Source organism: Cynocephalus volans, chromosome 2 (assembly GCF_027409185.1).
Source record: "Cynocephalus volans isolate mCynVol1 chromosome 2, mCynVol1.pri, whole genome shotgun sequence".
Lineage (NCBI taxonomy): Eukaryota > Metazoa > Chordata > Mammalia > Dermoptera > Cynocephalidae > Cynocephalus > Cynocephalus volans.
Window position 1 is genome coordinate 131,387,204 of NC_084461.1, and position 21,302 is coordinate 131,408,505.

The window sequence follows — 21,302 nt, forward strand, 5'->3', positions numbered from 1 at the left end:
AACAAAGAACAAGGCAGAACTAGAGGCTAGAAATGGGGTGGAGAGAGGAGGGAGCAGCTTCCCCTTCCTCTGGTCCTGTTGGTCCAGGGCTCGCTCTCATCCTCTCTTCTCCATTCCTTTTGCTATATCTAGAGGGATCCCCTGACTAATTTTATTTTATTTTTAAAATTTATTATTTATTTAATTTTTTTGCAGCTGGCCAGTGAGGGGAACTGAATCCTTGACCCTGGTATTACAAGGCTGTGCTCTAATCAACTGAGCTAACCAGCCAGTTCTCCTGGACTGATTTTAGATTGACTACCTGACAACTTCTTTAGGGAATATATACCCCTGCTAATAAGTCAAGACCGTAAGTTCTGATCTTCATCATAAGTCTGGTATGTCAGAGCTGGAGGGCTCTTAAGATTATCTAGACAGGGTAAGATGGTTAATTTTAGGTGTCACCTTGACTGGGCCACAAGGTACTCAGACATTTGGTCAAACCTTATTCCGGGGATGTCTGTGAAGATATTTTTGGATGAGATTAACATTTGAATCAGTAAACTGACTAATGTAGATTTCCCTCTCCCATGTGATTGGGCCTCATGCAATCCACTGAAGGTCTGAATAGAACAAAAAGTTGAATAAGAGGAAACTCCTGTTGTTACTGCCTTCAAGCTGGGATATTGTTTTCTTCCTGCCATTGGACTTGAAATATTGGCTCTCCTGGGTCTCCAGCTTGCTGACCGCAGATCTTGAGACTTGTCAACCTCCAAAATCATGTGAGCCAATTCTCTCTCTCTTTCTCGCTTTCACACACACACACACACACACGCTACTGATTCTGTTTCTCTGGAGAACCAATATACAGGGTTTGGTGAATGCCTGGCATATGGCCACATGCAATCCTACACCCCCGGCAGACACTCTTCTCCACTGAGGACCAATGGATCTTCTCATCACAGTCCTTTGGGAAGTGGGACAGTGACAGAGCTGGTCTCAGGGCTTAGTTCTCTCAACTTCTGGCCCAGGGTTCTCTTCATTCCCAGCAGCCTCCACCTCCAGCACATGGCATGTTTCCTCTGAGTCAAGGTAGGCCATATAGACTCTCAGCGTGAAATGGAATGAAGATTTCTTGGGACACAGGACATACTTTGAGCCCTGGAATGTGACTGCTAAGCTTTGAATACCTGTTCTGCTATTTATGAGCTGTGTGACACTGGGCATATTACTTACTGTGTGACACTTGTAAGCCTGGCTTTTCTCACCTGTGGAACAGGGAAATAATTACACTTTCTCCAAAAGGATGTCGTCAGGGTTATATGTAAAGTATTTAGCATACTGTCTGGCATACAGTAATGTTGAAGAAAAAATTACTCATGACATTCGTTAAAGCAGTAAGGCAGACTTTATTTAGGACTATTGTGATAGGTTATAGGGACTACTGTGACAGGGTTTTGCAACAGGGGAGAGAGACTGAGATCAACTCTGAATACAACTAGGAAAAACAGGAATGTATAGCCAAAGAGCATAGTGGGTAGGGATCAGTAAATGGAAAATTACTGAGAGAAAACATCAGGGGTAACAGAATATTCTGGCTAAACCAACTTAGCAGGATTCTTGGTGCAGACAGACCAGGGTGATTAGACATCACCTGGGCAATGGAGGAAAATGAGGAATCCAATCAAATACCCAGGTAGGGGATTCTGGCTGAACCAACTTAGCCAGATTCTTGCTAAAATTGGGTGATGCAAAGATGGACATGAAAGTCCAAAAATCAAGGCCTGGTTGGGAAGAGAATTCAGAGGAGCCTGACTGAAGTTTGATCACGGAGAGACTGTCAGTAAACATTCAAAAATGTAAGGTTCAGCTTTTAAAAAAATTGTCAACTCAGATCACGTTCTTAGAGTATCCACCCAGCCTAATATTGTTTATTTAGAATCCCATGCAAAGTTCATCAGAGAGTAAACCAATGGGGTCTGTGTGAATACTCACCAAATCAATTATACCAATGTTATTCCAGCCTTGCATTATGGGGAGAAAAGAGATAAACATGGGGATGACCCAGCAGCCTCCCAGCATTAATGCGATGCGTAGAGGGGTCATCTTGTTTCTATAGACCAAAGGCTGGCAGCAGATGGCATAATACCTGCAGAGAGAAGAGAGGGGTAGGCCAGGGCAAGGAGGAATTGGGGGAGAGGGGAGAAAGAGAGGAATGGAGAAGGGAGACAGAGAAAAGAAAATATTTAGGAGAGGAGAAGATTTGGAAGGGGAAGTAGAGAATTAAAAGTAAGGAAGGAAGAGAGAAAAATGGGGAATAAGAAGTGGAGAACAGGAAGTAGAGGAAGGAAGGGAAAGAGAAAGAAGAGAGAAAGGAGAAAAGAACAGAGGAAGGAGAAAAATGATTTTAAAATGTTACATTAACATAAATATATATTTAGATGACATCTGGAAATCATTGCCTGCAGTTAGCCAACATCCCTCTTCATCTCCTAATATCTGGAGGAGCTCCACACACACCTGAGGTTCTTCTCTATCTTAGGCACAGTTTCAACATTACCCTGATGCCTGGGCAGTTAGGCATTTCTGTCCAGCCCTCCGGGCCTCAGTGTCCAGGTACCTGTAGCGCATTTGACTACAACTTGAGGTGATCCGGCATGGCCCTACATGAAAGCACTAACCACTGTATCTCACATGTGTCCCCTTCCTCTGGATCTCCTGCCTATACCGAAGAGGTACTTGATAGACTTTGGATATGTTGTCCACCCAAAATCTCATGTGGAAATCTGATCTCCACTGTGGCAGTATTGGGAGCTGTTTGAGTCATGGGGGTGGATCCCTCATGAATGGATTAATGTTCTTGCTGGCAGCGGGGATAGTGAGTGAGTTCTCGCTGTATAAGATCCTGTGAGAGCTGGTTGTTTAAAGGACCCTGGTACCTCCTAATCGTGAGCCAAATAAACTTCTGTTCTTTATAAATTACCCAGTCTCTGGTATTCCATCATAGCAACAGAATCAGTCTAATACAGTACTCTGTTGGTGTTCCTTAAACTGTGGTCCAAGATTTCCCTCCATCCCTCCACTCCCACTCCACATCAGACTAACCTGAAGAAGCCTTTTTAAAATGCAGATCCCAAGGATCTCCTAAAATAAGAGCCCATTGGAAAGTGACCTTGAGTCTGCACTTGACAAAGGGGAGTCATTACTGCTGTACACTAAGCATGCCGGCTCCCCCTTCCACCACATGCACTTCCTGGCCTCCTTATGCTTGGGTGGGGCCACATAACTGGTCCTGGCCAGTGAGTCAGGAACAGAATTGATGTGCATTACTTCTGGGACAGACCATTTAATTGTTTCTCTGGTCCCAAGACCCTAAAATTACTAATATTTCCTTCTCCATTATTTCCTACCTATTGGTTGAGACCATTCCATCTCCATTTATCAGCACCTGATTTCCCTCATGGGGCTCACTATTCACCTTTTTTTGAGTCCGTATTCTGCCTATGGTACTAGCTTTTTTCCTACTTCCCAACAGAGGTGCAACCTGCCCCGTTCAATGATCCAGTCTCTAACTCCCAGACAGCTCTTGCACATTATTCCAGCCTTGGAAATCACCCTGTCCATGCCCAGGCATGGCATGTTATTTGACAACAGGTAAAATGCTGCAGTAGGTCTACCAGCTATTCCTCTTTGGAAGATTCAAAAAATGAGTGCAAAAAGACAGCCTGGAAGCTAAATCTATTCTTTAAGAGTTCATACCATTTAATGATGAGCCACCCCCTTATACCCCTCATTTTATGCAGTTCACTTTGTTAATTTTTCCCACCTCTTCTTTTCTTTTCTTAATTCAAAGCATAACTAATATAACAATGGCTATATTCTTTGAAGAGGTGGTGGTAGGATGGATTGAGAGGGTGGAATGAGAAAGAGCCCAGTGTTGGAGTATGAGAAGTGGGTGTCTCAGGGGCTGTGAGGGAAGAATTAGACCCTTTCCTTCCAGGCACTGAGGAGCAGCTGACCACGCTGTGCGAGGAAGCTTCCTGTGGCTGGCAAGCCCAGTGGGATGTCCTAATCTGGCCCAGAGTGTCAGGAACAACAGATCAAAGAATGAGAGAGGGGCTTGCTCAGGATCTTGTTTTCCCTATTATAAAACTGACATGGTTGCAAAATCTAACTAAAGATCACTCATAATGGAAAGAATCATGATTAGCTGGAATTTCCTCCATATTCTTGACTTATAAGAAAGGTAAATTATATCGCAGTGGCAAATTTTTCTGAATGGTGTGTAAATAATCACCAGAGGTTTATTATTGACATAAGAGTTAATGCCGACTTTGGAGAAGATGAAAATATACTCTTTTTTCAAAATTTTTTCCCTTCCTCATTTCCTGCTAGGGGGCAGGGGTTTTTTTTCTATTTAACATCCTTCCTCCTTTCTCTTAGTAATAGCATCCCAAATACTTTGGGAATCATCTCTCCTCTGTTGCTGTAGTGTTGCTGGAAAAGTAAATGATGGGACTGTGACATTTCTAGCCAAAGAGTGCCCCAATCAGAACTTCTCCTGGGCCTCAAAGTCATGTAGTGATTCAAAGATGGGGAAGTGAGGGGAGATCCCATTATTTTAGCAGCAGCCTCTTGGCAAACTGGGAATTAGCTTTTGTTCCTTGGATATTTGGGCTGTCATGTTCTTATCCCTCAATCCTCAGGCTTTAACTCTTCCTTTGATTAAATAAGCTACCTCGTATATATCCAATAAATTTCCTTGTTGCTTAAGTTGCCCTTATGGATTAAATTGTGTCCTCCTTCCCACAAAAGATACGTTGAAGTTCTAACCCACAGTACCTCAGAATGTGACTTTATTTGGAAATAGGGTCTTTACAGAAGTAATCAAATTAAAGTGAGGCCATTAGGGTGAGACCTGATATGACTGATGTCCTCGTAAAAAGGGAAATTTGGACACAAACAGATGTACAAGGGAAAGATGGCCATGTAAAGCTGGAGGACCGGGGGGGTACATCCACAAGACAAAGAACACCAAAGACGGCCAGCAAATCACCAGAAGCAAGAGGCAAGAAAAATCTTTCCCCTGCAGGTTTCAGAGGGAATGTGACTCTGCTGACACCTTAATTGCAGACTTCTAGCCTCTAAAACTATGAGAAAATGAACTTCTGTTGTTCTCAGCCATGCAGTTTGTGGCACTTGTTATGACAGCTCTAGCAAACTAATACAGTTGGCTAAAGGGTGTTTCTTTTTTCTACAACCAAAGTATTCTGCCTTACACAGAGCAGTAAAAATAGTTCTGAATGCCAAATATACCCTTTATAGATACATCTTGTTCTAAGTAAGAATATCTTTTTTTAATTCAATATATTTCCAGACCACAGCTCAAGTTATAGCACCCCTTCTCTACAACCCCAAAGAAAGTAACAGAGAAATAAAAAATAGATGCTGCCCTATCTTTGTTGTATAATCATTACAATTTTTGAGGCTTAGAACAAAGATGTTGAGTAAAGAGCAAATTTCAGAAATTTTGGTTGGATCTCAAATGTCACAGAAATCCAAAAGTTCAAAAAGACAAGGCCACATCAAATATCTTGCATAGAATTTACAGAAGGAAACCCTTAGAATATAAGGTTATAATTATGCTCATAACATTTCAATGAAAGTCTTTATTTCTAAGTCTATCTTAACCATGGTTATTGCCAGATTCCCATGGCATGATGAATATCCTGTGGACAGTAAGATCTCCCCATATATTGCTGTCCAACTGTTCTATGCTTTAATTTGTATTACCCTAGGTTAATAGGAGCTGCTGCTATAGAGAAACAAATAGTGGTAACAGGTTTCTTTTTGAAATTCGGCTTTCAGGAGTATATCATGGATGTAGTACATATTTTACCAATCCCTTACATATATTCAATATACAGTCAATTCCTCGGACAATGAGTGCCTGAAATGTTGCTTGGACAGCTCATTCTGTAGGAGGCTCAGGTAGGACCCAGTGATGGTCTCTTGTGCAGACAGTTGTAGAAAGTTAATCTTACATGTTCTAGGGTGGCTGGGCAAGACTGGGCAAAATCTTGTATCTCCTTCTTTAGAAATAAACAATAAGCAAAGGAGAAAAACTAATTTATTTTATTTAAATTGAAATTAGATTGGTGAAATTGTGAGTGATAGGTAAGAATTGAATAAGAAAAATACCTTATTGTACCTAGGTGTATGTTTCCCTTAAATTTTGTCCTCTACATATTCTTCAATCAGGTGCTGAGTCTTACAGTAAACACGATTTGAGTTTTAAGTGGCATGGAATAGAGGATACAAGGTTCTTATTCAGAGTTCTTATACAGCATCCGCTTAGTTTTATGTGCTCAAGATTCTTACCAAGGTCTTGGTACCCTCGTGGCAGCAGCCTTAAATAAGTAACTTCATATTCTTCCAGTATTTTTCCTCATATCTTTCTAATCTTTGCTTTCAAACAAAGAATCTAGAAAAGTAAACATCCTCTGAAGGTTGCACTCAAGAATCTAAATTAAGTAGGTGAAAATAAGCATCACTGAATAAAATGATTAATAAAAATTGATTTCTAGTGTTAACTGACTAATAAAATTACGTTAAAATTCTAATATTTACCTATAGGTCAAGCAGTAGGTGGAAATATGATAACTCGATTTTTACCTACCAAGGTTGCTTTTTAATTGTTATATTTAAATTATATTGCCCCTGTTAATAACAACAACAAAAAATTTGTCCAGTCATGAACTGCCCCTGCAATACATGTACAACACCACCAGACAGAAGTAGCTAGTTAAATTTGCAAATTCTTTGGAGGCCAGGCAAAGCGCACTGGCTGAGTTAATAATGATAGCTACTACGTATTTACTTATCAAGGGCTCTACCTGTATTATTTCTTTTAATCCTCACAACTACTTTTGAGACAGGAACAATAAAAGCATCCATTTTGCAGATGAGAAAATGGAATCCAGGAGGGTCGAGACTTTTCTTAAGGTCCCACAGGCAGTGAGAGCTGAGCTGTCATCTAGCCCAGGAAGCCTGACTCCATTGCCGAGACATTAACCTCATCACTGTCACTTCACTCTGCTTCCTCTCCCAAACCCCCAGGGATTTATTTTAATTCTTTAAAAATCACGTTAGAAACAATGAAAACATAAAAATACTAAATATCAGAACTTGAAGGATGCTTAGAATCATGAAACCCCCCAAATCCCACTAGAATGCAGTGCATCTCCAAGACTACTTGATTTGCTAGGGACCAAGAATTCACCAAATCCTATCACGGTACATTCTAAACTTAAGGGTATCCTGAAGTTAAGAAAGTTTCCTCTACAATCAATTTCTTGTAACTTCCAGTTTTACTCTCTGGCTTAATTGAAAATTTCTATTTCTAATTTTATTTCTGCCCGGTGGTCCTACAGACATCTCAAGAGACGTTTTCCATTACTATCAAGTCTTACTTTCTGCAAATAAAAATATTCCTGGTTGCTCTCAACCAGGGGTGATTTTGCTCACCAGGAGGCGTTTGGCAAAGTTTGGAGACTTTTTTTTTTTTTTGTCACAACTAGGAAGTAAGTGCTACTGGCATCCAGGGGGCAGAGGTCAGGGATGCTGCTAAACATCCTTCAATGCATAGGGCAGCCCTACAACAAAGAATTATCTGGTCTACAATGTCAATAGTGTTGAGATTGAGAAGACCTGGTTTAGGTGAGATGATTTTCACCAAATAGCAGAGGTTTCATGTTCTCTATAGGTGCTAGAGTGTGTCATCACCTCTTAAGAGTGGGATGCCACAAGGAGAGCATGAAACTCTGGGACATCCTATACAGACCAGAGAAGACTATCACATCACCTTCCACTCTGCCCATCTTAACAGCCTGGGGACACCCAGAAGAACAAGACAACTGTGACCCTTCAAAGAGCTTATGACTAGGGCAGGAGGTTTGAAAAGTCTACCCCTAATAAGCTTCATGAGGGCAGAGATGTCACCTTGTTCACCACTGTATCCGCAATGTCTGGTACAATCCTAGATACATCATGGATAGTCACAAACTGAGCTGAATAGCAAACCCTCAGTAATTACCAAATAAAATACATTCTAATAAAATGTGTTACTAAGTTTTGGAGATGTGAAAAGTCATATCTAGTAGAGTGATGGGGAAAGATTTTCTCCAATAAGTGTCTTTTAAGTCAGATTTTAGAGACTGGGTAAGGATGGTGGGGTGCAGTACACAGCACACACAAAGGCCCAAAGAGAGAAATTACATATATGAAATACATATCCATAAAGATATATTCACATAGACCTGTCAACATAAAAGATTACAAGTTAGCTGGACGGTAGGGTATTTGTAAGAAAGTAGAAGGAAATGAGCCTAAAAAGGTAGGCTGGGGAATGTCTCAGAGCAGCGGTTTCAAAACTTACTGTGCATCATAGTCACCTGGAGGGTTTGTTGAAACACACATTGCTGGCAGGTCTGAACTGGGGCCCAAGAATTTGCATTTTCTGATATGTTCCCAGGAAATTGCTGGTGGATTGAGGATGACACTTTGAGAACCACTGTCTAGAAGTTTTGAATGTAAGGCTAAGAAGAGTCGCCAAAAGTATTCTGAACTGGAAAATGTCCACTACAATCAACGTTGCTGCATGCTCTACTAAAGGAGCTCAATTACAAGTTCAGGAGAAGAGGTTGCTGATTCACAGGCTACATGGACAGTGGTCAGCAGGCAAAGCAATTCTGCCTCATTTCAGGAATAGATTAATCTGTAAGGTCTGTTCTCTAGCCTTCCATTATATATTTCCCATTCTTCTTTAACTAGAAGACTTTTACAAAGTGGTTAAATGAGTGTTCAAATGACAAGTAAGATTCCAGATGGCCAGGATTAACTAAAATATAGCAAGCGTATTTACAAAGTAATTTCTATGCAAAACATTTCAAAAAAATTGCTCGTAAAACTCCATTAAAATCCCCTTTGGTAGACCAGCTACCAGCTCCTCCAACTGTAGCCATGTGCAAATGTGTGATCAAATTGCTTTTAAATGTCTCTGGGGACACAATTTACTTTGACAACTCTTAGAAGACAGCGTGTATTTTAAGCTCCATGCTAATCCCTTCCCCTCCTGCAATTAAGAAAACTTCTACCTCCTTACTTCCTGCCCTCCCAACCACAGAAAAGACAGAAGAAGTAAGAAGAATAACTTGGAATCCTAGACTTTCATAATTGGTGAAGATCCTAGCAGTCAATTTTTTGTCTTCACAGTTGGGTACCAACTCTCCCTGCCTTAACCACTTATCAGCTCTGTGGTCTTAGAGTCAGTTACTTAACCTCTCCAAGGTCCAGTTTCCCCATCTGTAAAGTGGTTATAATTGTGTCTACCTTCTTGATTCACTGTGAGAATTGATGAAATAACATGTTTAAGACATAGGTAATTGCTGGCACAGAAAGCTAGCTAGATATCTGTTTCATACATATTATTATAAACAGATTCAAATACATTTTGGAACCACAGGCTCTAAATTATTTGGCAAATAATCTAGAAGTCACTTGGTTCAACATTTCTTCCAGTAGTTGATTTTAAGAAACAGAAAGGTGAATGTGTTGGTCTCTAAAGGTGAATGAAAGAATTGAAACGCATACTGGCTATGTGCAGTAGAGTTGATCACATGTAACATATAATATTCACACATAGTTGTTTAAGCTGCTGAATTTGGGGATAGATGTTACATGGCAATGGATAACTACAACAGGGTAAATGGGTCATATATAGTCTGTGGTAATTGGGGAGCTCATTGGGTCAGTACCAGTCCTCTCTCCAAGAGGTGGCCCAACAAATTTTTGTGGCACAGGTCTAGATGAAGAGATGTGTCTTTCTGCTCTTAGTAATTGGTTTTGTTATATTTTAATTCCTCTGGTTCCCCTCTGAGGAGGTGGAGAAGAGAGAAAAGCAGCAGTAGCTTTAAGAAAGAACTAAAGGCCTCTTCCCTGTGGTCCCCAGGCTTGGTAAGGTGGCAGTCACCTGGAGGATCAGTGAGGAAGACCCAGCAGGGATGACCCAAGAACCATGGACAGAAGTAGGGCTGAAAATGCAGCCAAGAGCATAGGCAGAACCTTGGGTTCCAGGAAGGAAAAATTTGCAAGGGTTGGGGGACAGAGACATCCTCCTTTATGTCAGAGATCTGGAAGACATCAGATAGGGCCTTTATAGAAATCATAATCCCGTGTGCAATCTGCAGATTTAATGTGTACTATGTTTCTCCTTGCTAAATATTCTTCTGTGTCTTCATGAAAAGAAAACTTGCAAGGAGTATCAGCTGTCTAGGAATTATTATAGACTAAAGGAAAAAAAGACAATCTGACAAAAATGCCATCTGAAAATATCTTGGCAGGGGTTTACTGGACACACACAGAGGTTACCAAGGTATACTTTACAGTAGGTATGAACTGATCACTCTGCCTACAGACATGGACTGATTGTCCCACAGATTCTTCCAGACTCAGCCCAAGGGTCACACTCCCTGGAATGTCTTTCCAAAAAGCTATGATTGGTTCCCCATCTCTGCTCTGGATTTTTGTACAGTACATAGCACTTCTCTGATTGTGTTGTAATTGTCCATGTTCTCCTCTACTACTACAGCTACCACTATTCCTGCTACACACAACACCCATTTATTGAGGGCACACTATGTGGCAAGAAGTGTATTCTGTTAAATCTAATTCCTATAGCAACTCTACAAAGCAGCTTTTATCACCCTCATTTCAAATATGAGGAAAATGGGGCTCAGAGAGTTTAATCCACTTGCCCCCGATTGCACAACCAGGATGTGGTAGAACTGGGTCTTAAACTCACATCTGCCAAAGGCCACGCCCTGGTAATGCTGGTAAGGGGGCATGGCCAGATAAAAGCAACCCTATCTGGGAAGAGAAAAAAGAATACACAGTGCCCTCAAAGCTTTTTGAGCTGAAGACACAGAAAAAATGAAGTATGTAAAGACAACCTGGCAGATAAGATAATATATAGGAATAGTAACTAAGAAGATACTGCACTAGTCCAGAAATGGAATGGGAAAAAGAAATAAAGAGAAAGAAGATGTACTTGAAAGATATTTATAAAAATATAGCTGTGATTTGGCATCTGGCAGATCATGGTAGATAACTAAAAGATGACCTCAAGTAATTGCATTTAAAAGATTAAAGGATGGCTAATAGGTGCACCTTCGACGTACAAAGTGAAAGAGGATAATTTACAGTGGAAATTTCCACTTTGAGCACATTGGATTTGGGAAAACAGAAAGATACTCAAGGCAAGACGTTGAGCACGCAGGTAGAGAGCTCAGTGTGGGACAAGACTGAAGGAGAGACAAGAGCAGAGGTGCGGGTGAAGACATGGGACAAGTGAGGTATCCAAAGGAAAGAGGGGGATTACCCAGGGCTGGAAGGCTGAGGGTCTAACCTTCTAGGACACTCAGCTATGAGTCAAGAAGAAAAAGATTACTAGCAGTCTCTGGGAAGGTACCCACAAAAGCCACTAGAAACTCATATTTGTAAAGAAAAATAATAAAGGAATAATATTTGTGGTTAGCATTAATTGAATGCCTACTAGGTGCCATGCCCTGATTTATGTACTTTGCATATACTCAGTTATTTATTTCACCTAAACTTCAAAGGGAAGATACTATTATTAACAAAATTTTAGAGATAAGATGAAACCCAGAAAATTTAAGTAAACTCCCCCAAATCACACAATTGATAACTGGTCAAGCTGAGATTGAATCCAGGCAGTCCTGCACCCAGGCCTCATTCTTAACCACTTTCTGTATTGAGAGCTCTAAGAAGATAGAGAAACTTACACCAAAGTCATATCAAACAACCACAAGTCATATCTCAGAGAACTCTATGCTCAGCCAAACATGCTCAGAGTAGCTACTATGTGCCTGTAATTAAGACATGAGAACAGATGAGATAAAGGACTATTCTCAAGAAATTTATATTCTAGGGTGAGAGAAAAATAAACCAGTTGTTAAGATGAGTGATAATTGCTGTGCTTATATTCAATGCTCTACAGGAGCTCAGAGGAAGAAACAACAACTTTTCGGAAATGAGCACAGCCAGTCACTGAGGAAGGTGACATCTCTAATCTGAGAGTTGAAGAAAAGTGGGTGTTCATCAGGAAAAGAAGAGGAACTCAAGACACAGGGAGCAACATGGGAGTTAGGAGGAAACACACTGTACTCAGGGAATGGTAACAGATCACTCATGGCGGGAGTTGAGGTAGGAACAAAAGACTGAGCACATGTTGGGAAAAGCACAGAAAGCCAAGTTAAGAATTTAGCCTTTAGTTAATAAGGTGTCACCGAAAATCCTTTGTGGCTTTTCACACGTGTTTTCCGGAACCATCACTCCCCAAGCCTTACCCCTAACCATCTCCCCTACTGGCACCTTCATCATCCCAGCTCCAGCATCACCTCCTCAGGAGACTTCCCTGCTTCGGAGACAGCAGGCTCAAACAGCTTTTTTGACTTCTCCTTATTCTATTTCAGTGGTCACCAGTTTTTCTGTAATTACTGTTCACTCTCTGTATTCCCCACTAGACTAAAAGCTCTGTGATTCAGAGCCTTTTCTGATTGTTCACCATTGTATTTCCAGTGCCCAGGACAGCTCCTAGCAATTAGAGAGCACTCCATAAATATTTGATGAAATGAATATAAAAATAACAGTTCATATCCTCTGGCACGAAATTCAACCCCACAAATGTTACTATTATGCACAAAGTATGAACCTACCCTTATAGAGTATGTAAGAAGGGGAACTTTAATACGCTTTCCTGCAGAAATGAATTTCAATCCCATTGGGAAAACAAATGTAATTGTGTGACACAAGTTCACAATGACAGACACTTTCCATTTATATATTACAAAATTGAGTTATACTCCAGAGAGATCATTAAGAAATGCAGACACACTTATCTCCAGCACAGGATGAAGTATGCAACCTTGGAGTCAGAATTGTATGTTTTATAAGTAAACCTGTTTAAAAGAAAATCTGTGACTGAGAAACTGTTGGGGGATTTTGCAGGTAAAACACATCACGTTTCTGGGCTGCACAGAGGAAGGGTGACCATTCAGTTGGACATATCAAAGAGAAAATCTTGCAATGCTATAGAGAATGGTATACCCAATGAAGCAAAATAGATTTTTTAAAGGGAATTTCATTTGATGCCAAATATAGGACAAACTACAGCATGTTCAGAGAAAGGGGGTCAGAATGATTAAAAGTCTGAAATGTGATATTTGGCCTAATATAGAGAGGACTTGGTGATGGTATAACTCTGTCTTGTCGAAGAGGCTCCATAAGGATACCTTGAAGCCCTTTGGCCGGCCTAAGAGAAGTTGATAATCTACTCTTCCTGTATGCTCAAAACCTGTCTTTCCAGTGGGACCTGCCTCTCTTTCACACCATATGCTTCTGGTAAAGCTGGTGGTCACATGCCTCACCTCTGACCAGTAACTGTGATGGGTCACCCCTGCACCATGGCTACTGGTCAAGGGGACAGTGTTTGACTCAAGCAAAGCCAGCCTATGCTCTTCTACTACAATCAGCATTTAGGTTTCTCTTCTGATGGACTCATGTGTTAAGGATGGTTTAAGACTCATGTTGCCTGTGGCTATTTTTCTTTCCTCAGAATGAATCCAACAAGAAATCAGAGCTGAGGGACAGCATAAGGACAAAGGACAGATATAAAGACAGGATCAGACAGAGAAAGAAAGAGGGAGCCAAAGGGGGCAGGCAGATAGGGTTAGACAGAGAGTTAGACTAGATGACACTGTTCAAATCCTTTTAGAGTGCCACGTCTGAAGCCAGACTTTTCAGTTAATCGAACAAATCAATTTATTTTCTATCACCTGCTGCTGAAAGAGACCTTACTAATAGATCATCCAGTGAGCAAGTTGGTCAGCACATTACATTCAGGCAACTCATTGGCATATGTACAGGGAAAGTCCTCTTTGAAGGCTTATTTAAATCATAAACTCATATATTCACATAAGTCTGCTTATTGCACATGAAATGACTGGAATTTACAAGGGTTATTATTTACAGTGGTTACCTCATGGCATGTAGCTGTGAAGGTGGAGAGAGAAAATCAGAGATTTATTTATGTTCTACTTTTGAATGGATGGCATTTTCTACAATGCTCAGGTATTATTGCTGTAAGCTATGATGATCAGAAAAGAGATTGTCGGAATAGGTCAAACACAAAGTCATGAACCAGGGTGAGGTCAACGAAGAACAATGTGAGGAAGAACCTGCTAACAGGAGACGGTGAGGGCTCCTTTAGAAGGAGAATCGGGAGTATTTTGCAAGAAAGCAGAGAAAACACACTGGTCAGAAAGATTTCAACCTCAGAGGGAACTTTCAGCACTGAAGTCAGAACGTTCTCAGCGAAGTGAGGAATTTGCCATCCCAGGAGCACTTTAGGCTAAAAACATAATATGGATGCACTTGCATTTAAGACTGTTGACTTTCACCAAAGGGAAAATTGAAATTTAAAACATATATTGCAAAATTAGTAAAAGTGAAGTCTCCCAACCCCACGTGACTGACCACCAAGTCGAGCCAGCACCATGTCCTACCACCTCCCATTATAACCAATCGTTCATGGTTGGGTGAAAATTTGCGTTCTTTTTTCTCAGTCTCTCTCTCTCTCTCTCCTCTCCCCAACTCCGCTCATGTCCACCCAGATATATACATCTCTATATGTGTTTTACGAAAGTTTACTTATGCTAAATACTAAAGTCTGAAAATTGCTTTTTTTCACGTAATACGCCAGTGTTATCTTTCTAGGACAACCCACACAACTATTCCTCATGATTTTTTAATGAATGAATTATATTCCACTTTAATAACCAGTACTCTATTATAGATACTTGGTTAGTTTTCATTCATCACACAACTTTAGATTAAAAAAAATCCACCGTACTATAAAAAATTTAATGTAATTTGTGACCTCCCATGACCCATACCTATAATGCACTTATTTTAACTTTGCTTTGGAAATTATTTTTAATGAGGCAATAAACTTTCATTAACAAGATTCAATTCTCAAAGCACCAGGAAGCACAGTAAATTTAGAAGGGTAGTTGGGGAAATGCATTTTGTAATATTAAAGGAGTCCTGCATTTTGCTTTGATCCAGGAGTATGCCATCTGGGGGGAATTAGGTATCAAAGTGAGCATTCTCACTTGAACAGCACTGTATCAGTCATCCCAGAAGACCCATGGCAGCTCTAGGGAGGCGGGCGTGGCATCTCTCCAGGAATCACATGGCTAATGATGACATCGCACCTCACTGAGGCACTCACTCTATGCTTTCGCCCAGCTGGCCAAGCCCAACTGTCAGGCTTGGAAGCACATAGCAAAAACAGAAGCTAGATGATAAATAAAACTATACTCTTCCCAGCTAAAATTTTGCTTTGCAATGTTCAGGATGGACCCTTCAGCCCAATGAGAGTATCACTCTTGGTTCAGGGAAAACTGGAGACAACTGGCAGGATTCCCAGGCCCCCCCAAACCAAACCAAACCATCTGACATCTTACTTATGGTACAGAAGTTTTCGATGTCCACTATCAGAGAAATAAATGGAATTATTAGCAGCTCTGCTCACAAAGAGAATGTGCTGACCGCTCCATTTGTTCGATAGTGTTTACCAAATTCCTAAATAAATATATATATATATATGTAATTTTCTGATTAATTGCCAATATCCCCATTAAAAATGCAAGTTCCTGGGCCGGCCCGTGGTGCACTCGGGAGAGCGCAGTGCTTGGGAGCGCAGTGCTTGGGAGCACAGCGGCGGTCCTGCCCCGGGTTCGGATCCTATATAGGAATGGCCGGTGCGCTCATTGGCTGGGCGCGGTGTGGGCGACACCAAGCCAAGGGTTGCGATCCCCTTACCGCTCACAAAAAGACAAAAAAAAAAAAAAATGCAAGTTCCATGAGGGTAGGGACTTTGCCCTTGTTCATGGCCTTAAGCTTCCTCCTATTGGGGTAAAAGGAGACATTTGAGAAGAAATTACAGAACTGATTTTAATCACAATTGTACCGAGTTCTACAAAGGAGAAGAATGGATTTGATGGGGTTGGAGAGGGCTCCTGCAAGGAATAAGAGGACTGAGCTGAAATCTGAAAGACACACAGGAGCAGAGCGGGTAAAGGAGCTTCAAGGCAGAGAGAGGAGCCAAGGTCCTGAGGTGGCTGAACACAGAGCACTGGAAAATGAGAAAGAAGGCCAAGGCAGCTGGAGCTTAGAGATGAAGCTGGTGAAGGGCACCAAGTGAGGCTGGGGACATAGATAGAAAACAGTCAGTGAAAAACCCCAAAGGTCAAGGAGTTTGGTCTTGATCCTCAGTGAAATGAATATCCATTGAAGGGTTTTAAGCAAAGAAGCAACAGGATCAAAGCTGCATTTTTAAAAGATGGCTATTTGATCTTGTGAGAGGCAAGTGGATTGAAGGGGGATAAAAGATTTGGAGAGAGCATTAGGAGGCTGTTGCACTGATTTATGCAAAAGATGATATCAGTTTGGACAATGATGATAGAGATGGAGAGAAACAGACTAGGATCTATTTAGGAAGGAAAATAAATAGGACTTATTATTTAAATGTAGAGGATAAGGAAAGACGGCGTTCAGAATAACTACCTAATTTTGGGATGATGCAGCTGCTGGAGCAGCTATTCACTGAGAAGGTCCACATTTGGTAAGAAAGATCATGAAGTGTACAGACAGTTACAATAAACTAAAAATAACATCCACTACCATTGAGTGCTATGCCTAACTGGCCGATACTAGTCTTAAATGGATTATCTAACTTACTCCTAACTGCAATCCTATAAAATACATGCTTCCACCCCCATTTTTAGAGACAAGAAAACTGAGATAGACTCAGAAAGGTTTAGTAACTTATCATCACTCTGAGAGCTAAAAATTCGCAGAGCTGGGATTTGAACCCAAGTCCCTTCAACTCTAAAGCAGATGGTTTTTAATGACCAGTTCATACTGCTTCATGACAACTCAGGCCTACTCATGGAAAATTTCATTATTTCAAAATAACATTAGTGTAAATCTGGAACTCTGAGGCCAAACCTTACTATGAAACCACCAGACCTTCTCATAGGGCTGCCCAGAGTAAACTCACCACACCAGAGATGATTTTATACTTTCTCCCATTCTTTACTCCCTACCTGGCTCATTTTCTTCCTCTCACTTTTACCCAAACCTCAAGGTTACCTCCAGCTGCCCTATCTCCCCAGCCTTGTATTCACCACATTTTTATAATACTTCAATCTCACCACTCATTTTAGCAATGATTATATGCAGGTTACTGTGCAGGATTTCCATATATTTTCTATTTCCTTATGTTTTATTTTCTAAGTACACTTTCATACAGTGCATACTGACTGTCTTAAAAAGTCTTTCATGTACTGAAGTCAGATTGTTGTAAACAAGCTAATAAACACAAATTTCAAACTATGACATGGATGGTTTCTGCTGATGGCCAACAGTTCGATTTTACCAGTTATTATTGCTCGCTATATAGTGCAGTATCATTATATATGCATTTAACTTTAGCACATTCAACTATATGTTCTTGGCAGAGCAAAAGAAAAACAGCAACTTAAATAGAACAGGTCAGTACACCTGCCATTCCCATCAACGAGTGTACGTCCCATGAGATGAGATGAACTGGCTGTCTCCTCAGCTGGTTTCAGTCCCTAAGGACCTTAACACAGTGTGAATAATTCTCTGAAAACACTATAATTTTGGTGTTTAAAGGTAAATATTTTGAATATAGCACAATCTCTAATTACAGTCAACAGTTTTCCCTAGTCCTGCATTAAAGAAACAGTGATCTATCCCAAGACTGGAGAAAAACTTGGGTCTGTTGGATTGCTCAAAAGAAAGTAAGAGATTGTCCCTGGTAATTCTGATAATATGTAATTTGCACCCCACCCTTTTTTTTGTAAACTAACCCCTAAGACATGACTACACTGATGGCAGCATATGTCTGTGCATTCCTCTGATTTTTAAATTGCATTCTGCCTTTATTATGAAATACAAATGAGCAGGAACTAGAAAATGAAAAATGCTGATACAAGAGATCAACATACATCTCCAACAAATGAGACAAAGACGGAAATCATTAGGCCTCCCTAAGTCAAACATGAGGAGAAAGAACAAAATCATGCAACAGGAATGAAATGCTAGACCTGGGTCCAAAAAGCAAGCAATTATTAGAAATTTTATCACCTTCAACTTTCTGGAAAAGGAATTTCCAAAATCACATGCACATAGCTAAACATGTATATAAAATTATTACACAGACATATTTCCAGGAAAAGGTCATGTTCAAACATAGGGCACTATCATTCCAAACCGTCCCTGCTGCCCACTGGGCAGATGCATTGATTTCTTGATTGTCGCCAGTCGGCTCCCTCAGAATTTCACTCATGTCGTCAGTACAAAATTTAGAGCCCTACAGTAAACTTGATTGCTGGTACCTATTGCAGGTTCCAGGTCTTACTAATCTCTGTGCCTGCAGGACCTTAGACAGTACCTGACTGCAAAGGGGCCCTCTGCCAAAGCTGGAGAGTGAATGGATAATTGAATAATCAAATTTACCTCTCTGGGATTCATTTCTTGTAATGAATAAGGAAAGAAAGAAAGACACTGCATAGTATATATCAAGTCATTATCTCCAGCACAGAGTCCACTGTGTCCCTTGCTCTGTCCTTACCTATCCAGAGAAATGCAGCACAGGTGAAAAATTGATGCCGTCGTGAGCAGCACGTCTAGAGATGTTCGGACCAGGCAAAACATCTCGCCATAAATCCAGATGTCTTGAACCAGCTCAATGGCACCGAAGGGCATTACCAGTACGGAGACCAGCAGATCCGCAAAAGCAAGAGATACAATGAAATAATTGGTTTTTATTTTCCTGTGAATGAAAAAATGTATGAGAGAAAGTATGGGGAGGGACAGAAGAAGGAAAGGAGGGAGGAAAGAGCAAGAGAGAAATCAGGGGAAAAGGGAAGCAAAGAAAGAAGAGAAGATGGGAGGGAGAGAAAGGAAAGAAAAGTCATATGTTTAACGTGTTTTGTGAGATTCAGTTTCCCCTTCTGTAACATGGCTGAGAAGAACCTATTTGGTCCGGACTCTTCTGACTTCTCCAGACCCACCTTGCACCATAAGCCCTCTCTTTCTCTCCTTTCTGGACACCTGACCTGATCTGAGTTACCCTGTGCATATAGCTCTGTCCCTGGGGCTTCTCTCCTCCAACCATTGGTCTAGTTACGTCCCACCCACCCTTTAGTCTTTGGTTGGGAATTCTCAGGGAGCCCTCTCAAGGTGCTCCCCTCATAAACAGTAGTCAAATTCCACCATTTTATGCTCTTAGACTGACTGCTGTGTCACTCACATTTGTGACATTGGTCACAAATGTGTTTGTACACTTTATTTGCATTATCATCGAATTACTACATGTCTTACTAAGAGAGGAACTGCATCTTTTATCTCCCTTTATGGCCTGGTGGCTCTCAACTCAGGCTGCACACTGGAATCACCTGGTGATAAATATCAACTCCCAGGTCTCAGCCCAGATCAATTAGCTCAGGAACCCTGGGTGGTAACCTCCCTTGCCCACCCCTCAAAAGATTGCAAGATGAAATACAAAATGTCTGGTTAAATTTGAACTTTAACAATGAATAATTTCTTTAGCACAAGTATGTACAAAATATTACATGCGACATACTAATACCATACAGTAGGATTTTTAAAAAGTGGGTCAAGTGATTATAATTGCAGCCAGGGTTGAGACCGATGAAATGGGGAAAACAGGTTTAATTCCTAGATGAATCCCTAGCCAGCCACCCATTCCCTGAACCATGGAGAAAATGAGGAGGTTAGATTAGACGTGCTCTCAACAACTGTATATACAGTGATCACAACTATTAAAAAAAATGTAACATAGGAAAAAGGATGGAAATACACTGAAGTGCTTACACTGGATATACTGAAGTTGTAGGATTATGTGCAATCCCTTTTTCTCTCCTCCATTTTTTTCAAAGACCATTTCCATGAATGTTTTCCTTCATAATTACAAATTATAGTGGAAATATTCAGACCCAGCTCTCCAGGGAGAGCCCAGAACTCCGCCCAGATTTGCTCAAGAGATTCCCTCAAGCTGCTTACCTGAGCTGCCTGTCCCTGCACACAGCCACCATCACCAGCAGGTTCCCCAGGATGGCCATCAGGATAACCGCTGAGAGAAACATAAGCAGCACGACTTTCTCCACTGACCCAAAACCCTCCTTGGAACTGTAAGACATGCACACAAACATAAAGAATTAAAGGAAATACGGAGACATCGGAAAGAAAATTCATCTTTTTGTCAATGACCTTCAGGAAGGTAACTTCACTGTCAGCAGTTGCAACACACATCTATTGTGCACATAAAATATGCCAAGGTCTGTACCCATCACTTGACCAATTATCCTGGTTACTACGTAATGACTGGATGAGGCTCTCATTAAGGTGAATTAAGTAGCCTGGGATTGCACAGCTATTTTCCATCAGAACAATTTTTCCTTCACTGCACTTACTTTGGCCTGTACTCAGAAGCATACTTGCTTGATTCCTGTTCTGTGCCCATACCCAACTAGATTATATGCTCCATGAAGCAGGGACCTGGGCTATTTTATTCACTGGATATATATTCAGTGTGTCATTCACATTTATCAGATGAAGGAAAGAAGGCATTGGATGAATGAATGACAGTAACTTGAACCTGGATCTGCACAAATACAAGGGCACCCTGTTTTCAGTAGTCCATTCCAGCCATGCAGAACCTGAAGATTACAGGTGGACTGCCCCAGGGAGAGAACATTATGGCTTGAAGGTTGTTCTTACATCAGTTCACTTAGACAAACTGATCTCAGATTCTGCTAACTCCATTAGAAAGATAGCAGACAATCAATAAGCTCAGAGACTCCTTTCACTGCCCTGAACCACATTTCTTCTGGTGCCCAACATATGTCATTTTTTCACCATTCAAATTTGTGTTCTTCTTGATTTCAGCATCTGATTTGATTCTAAAAATGTTGCCTTCTCAGTGTAAACTCTGAATTTTGCATTATTAACTTGGAAGTTAATAATCAATGAGCATAATATCTGCAGGTTATTCAGAAGCTACAGGGAAAACTTTTGTTTCTTATGGTGTAATAAAATATTTTTTTCAATAAAGTTTCAAAGGACCTTAA

General features: G+C 40.8%; 1 protein-coding gene across 1 annotated transcript in view; it reads right to left on the minus strand.

The window, feature by feature from the left end:
- The window catches only part of HTR4 (5-hydroxytryptamine receptor 4), a 97,141-nt gene extending 76,446 nt beyond the window's left edge, over window positions 1-20,695 (minus strand). The window contains exons 1-4 of the mRNA XM_063087669.1: window positions 20,646-20,695; window positions 20,236-20,361; window positions 18,782-18,982; window positions 1,975-2,128 (exon numbers count right to left, since the gene is read on the minus strand). Of these exons, the coding sequence (XP_062943739.1) occupies window positions 1,975-2,128; window positions 18,782-18,982; window positions 20,236-20,361; window positions 20,646-20,695 (531 nt within the window). The remainder of the gene's footprint in view (window positions 1-1,974; window positions 2,129-18,781; window positions 18,983-20,235; window positions 20,362-20,645) is intronic.
- Window positions 20,696-21,302: the final 607 nt, after the last annotated feature.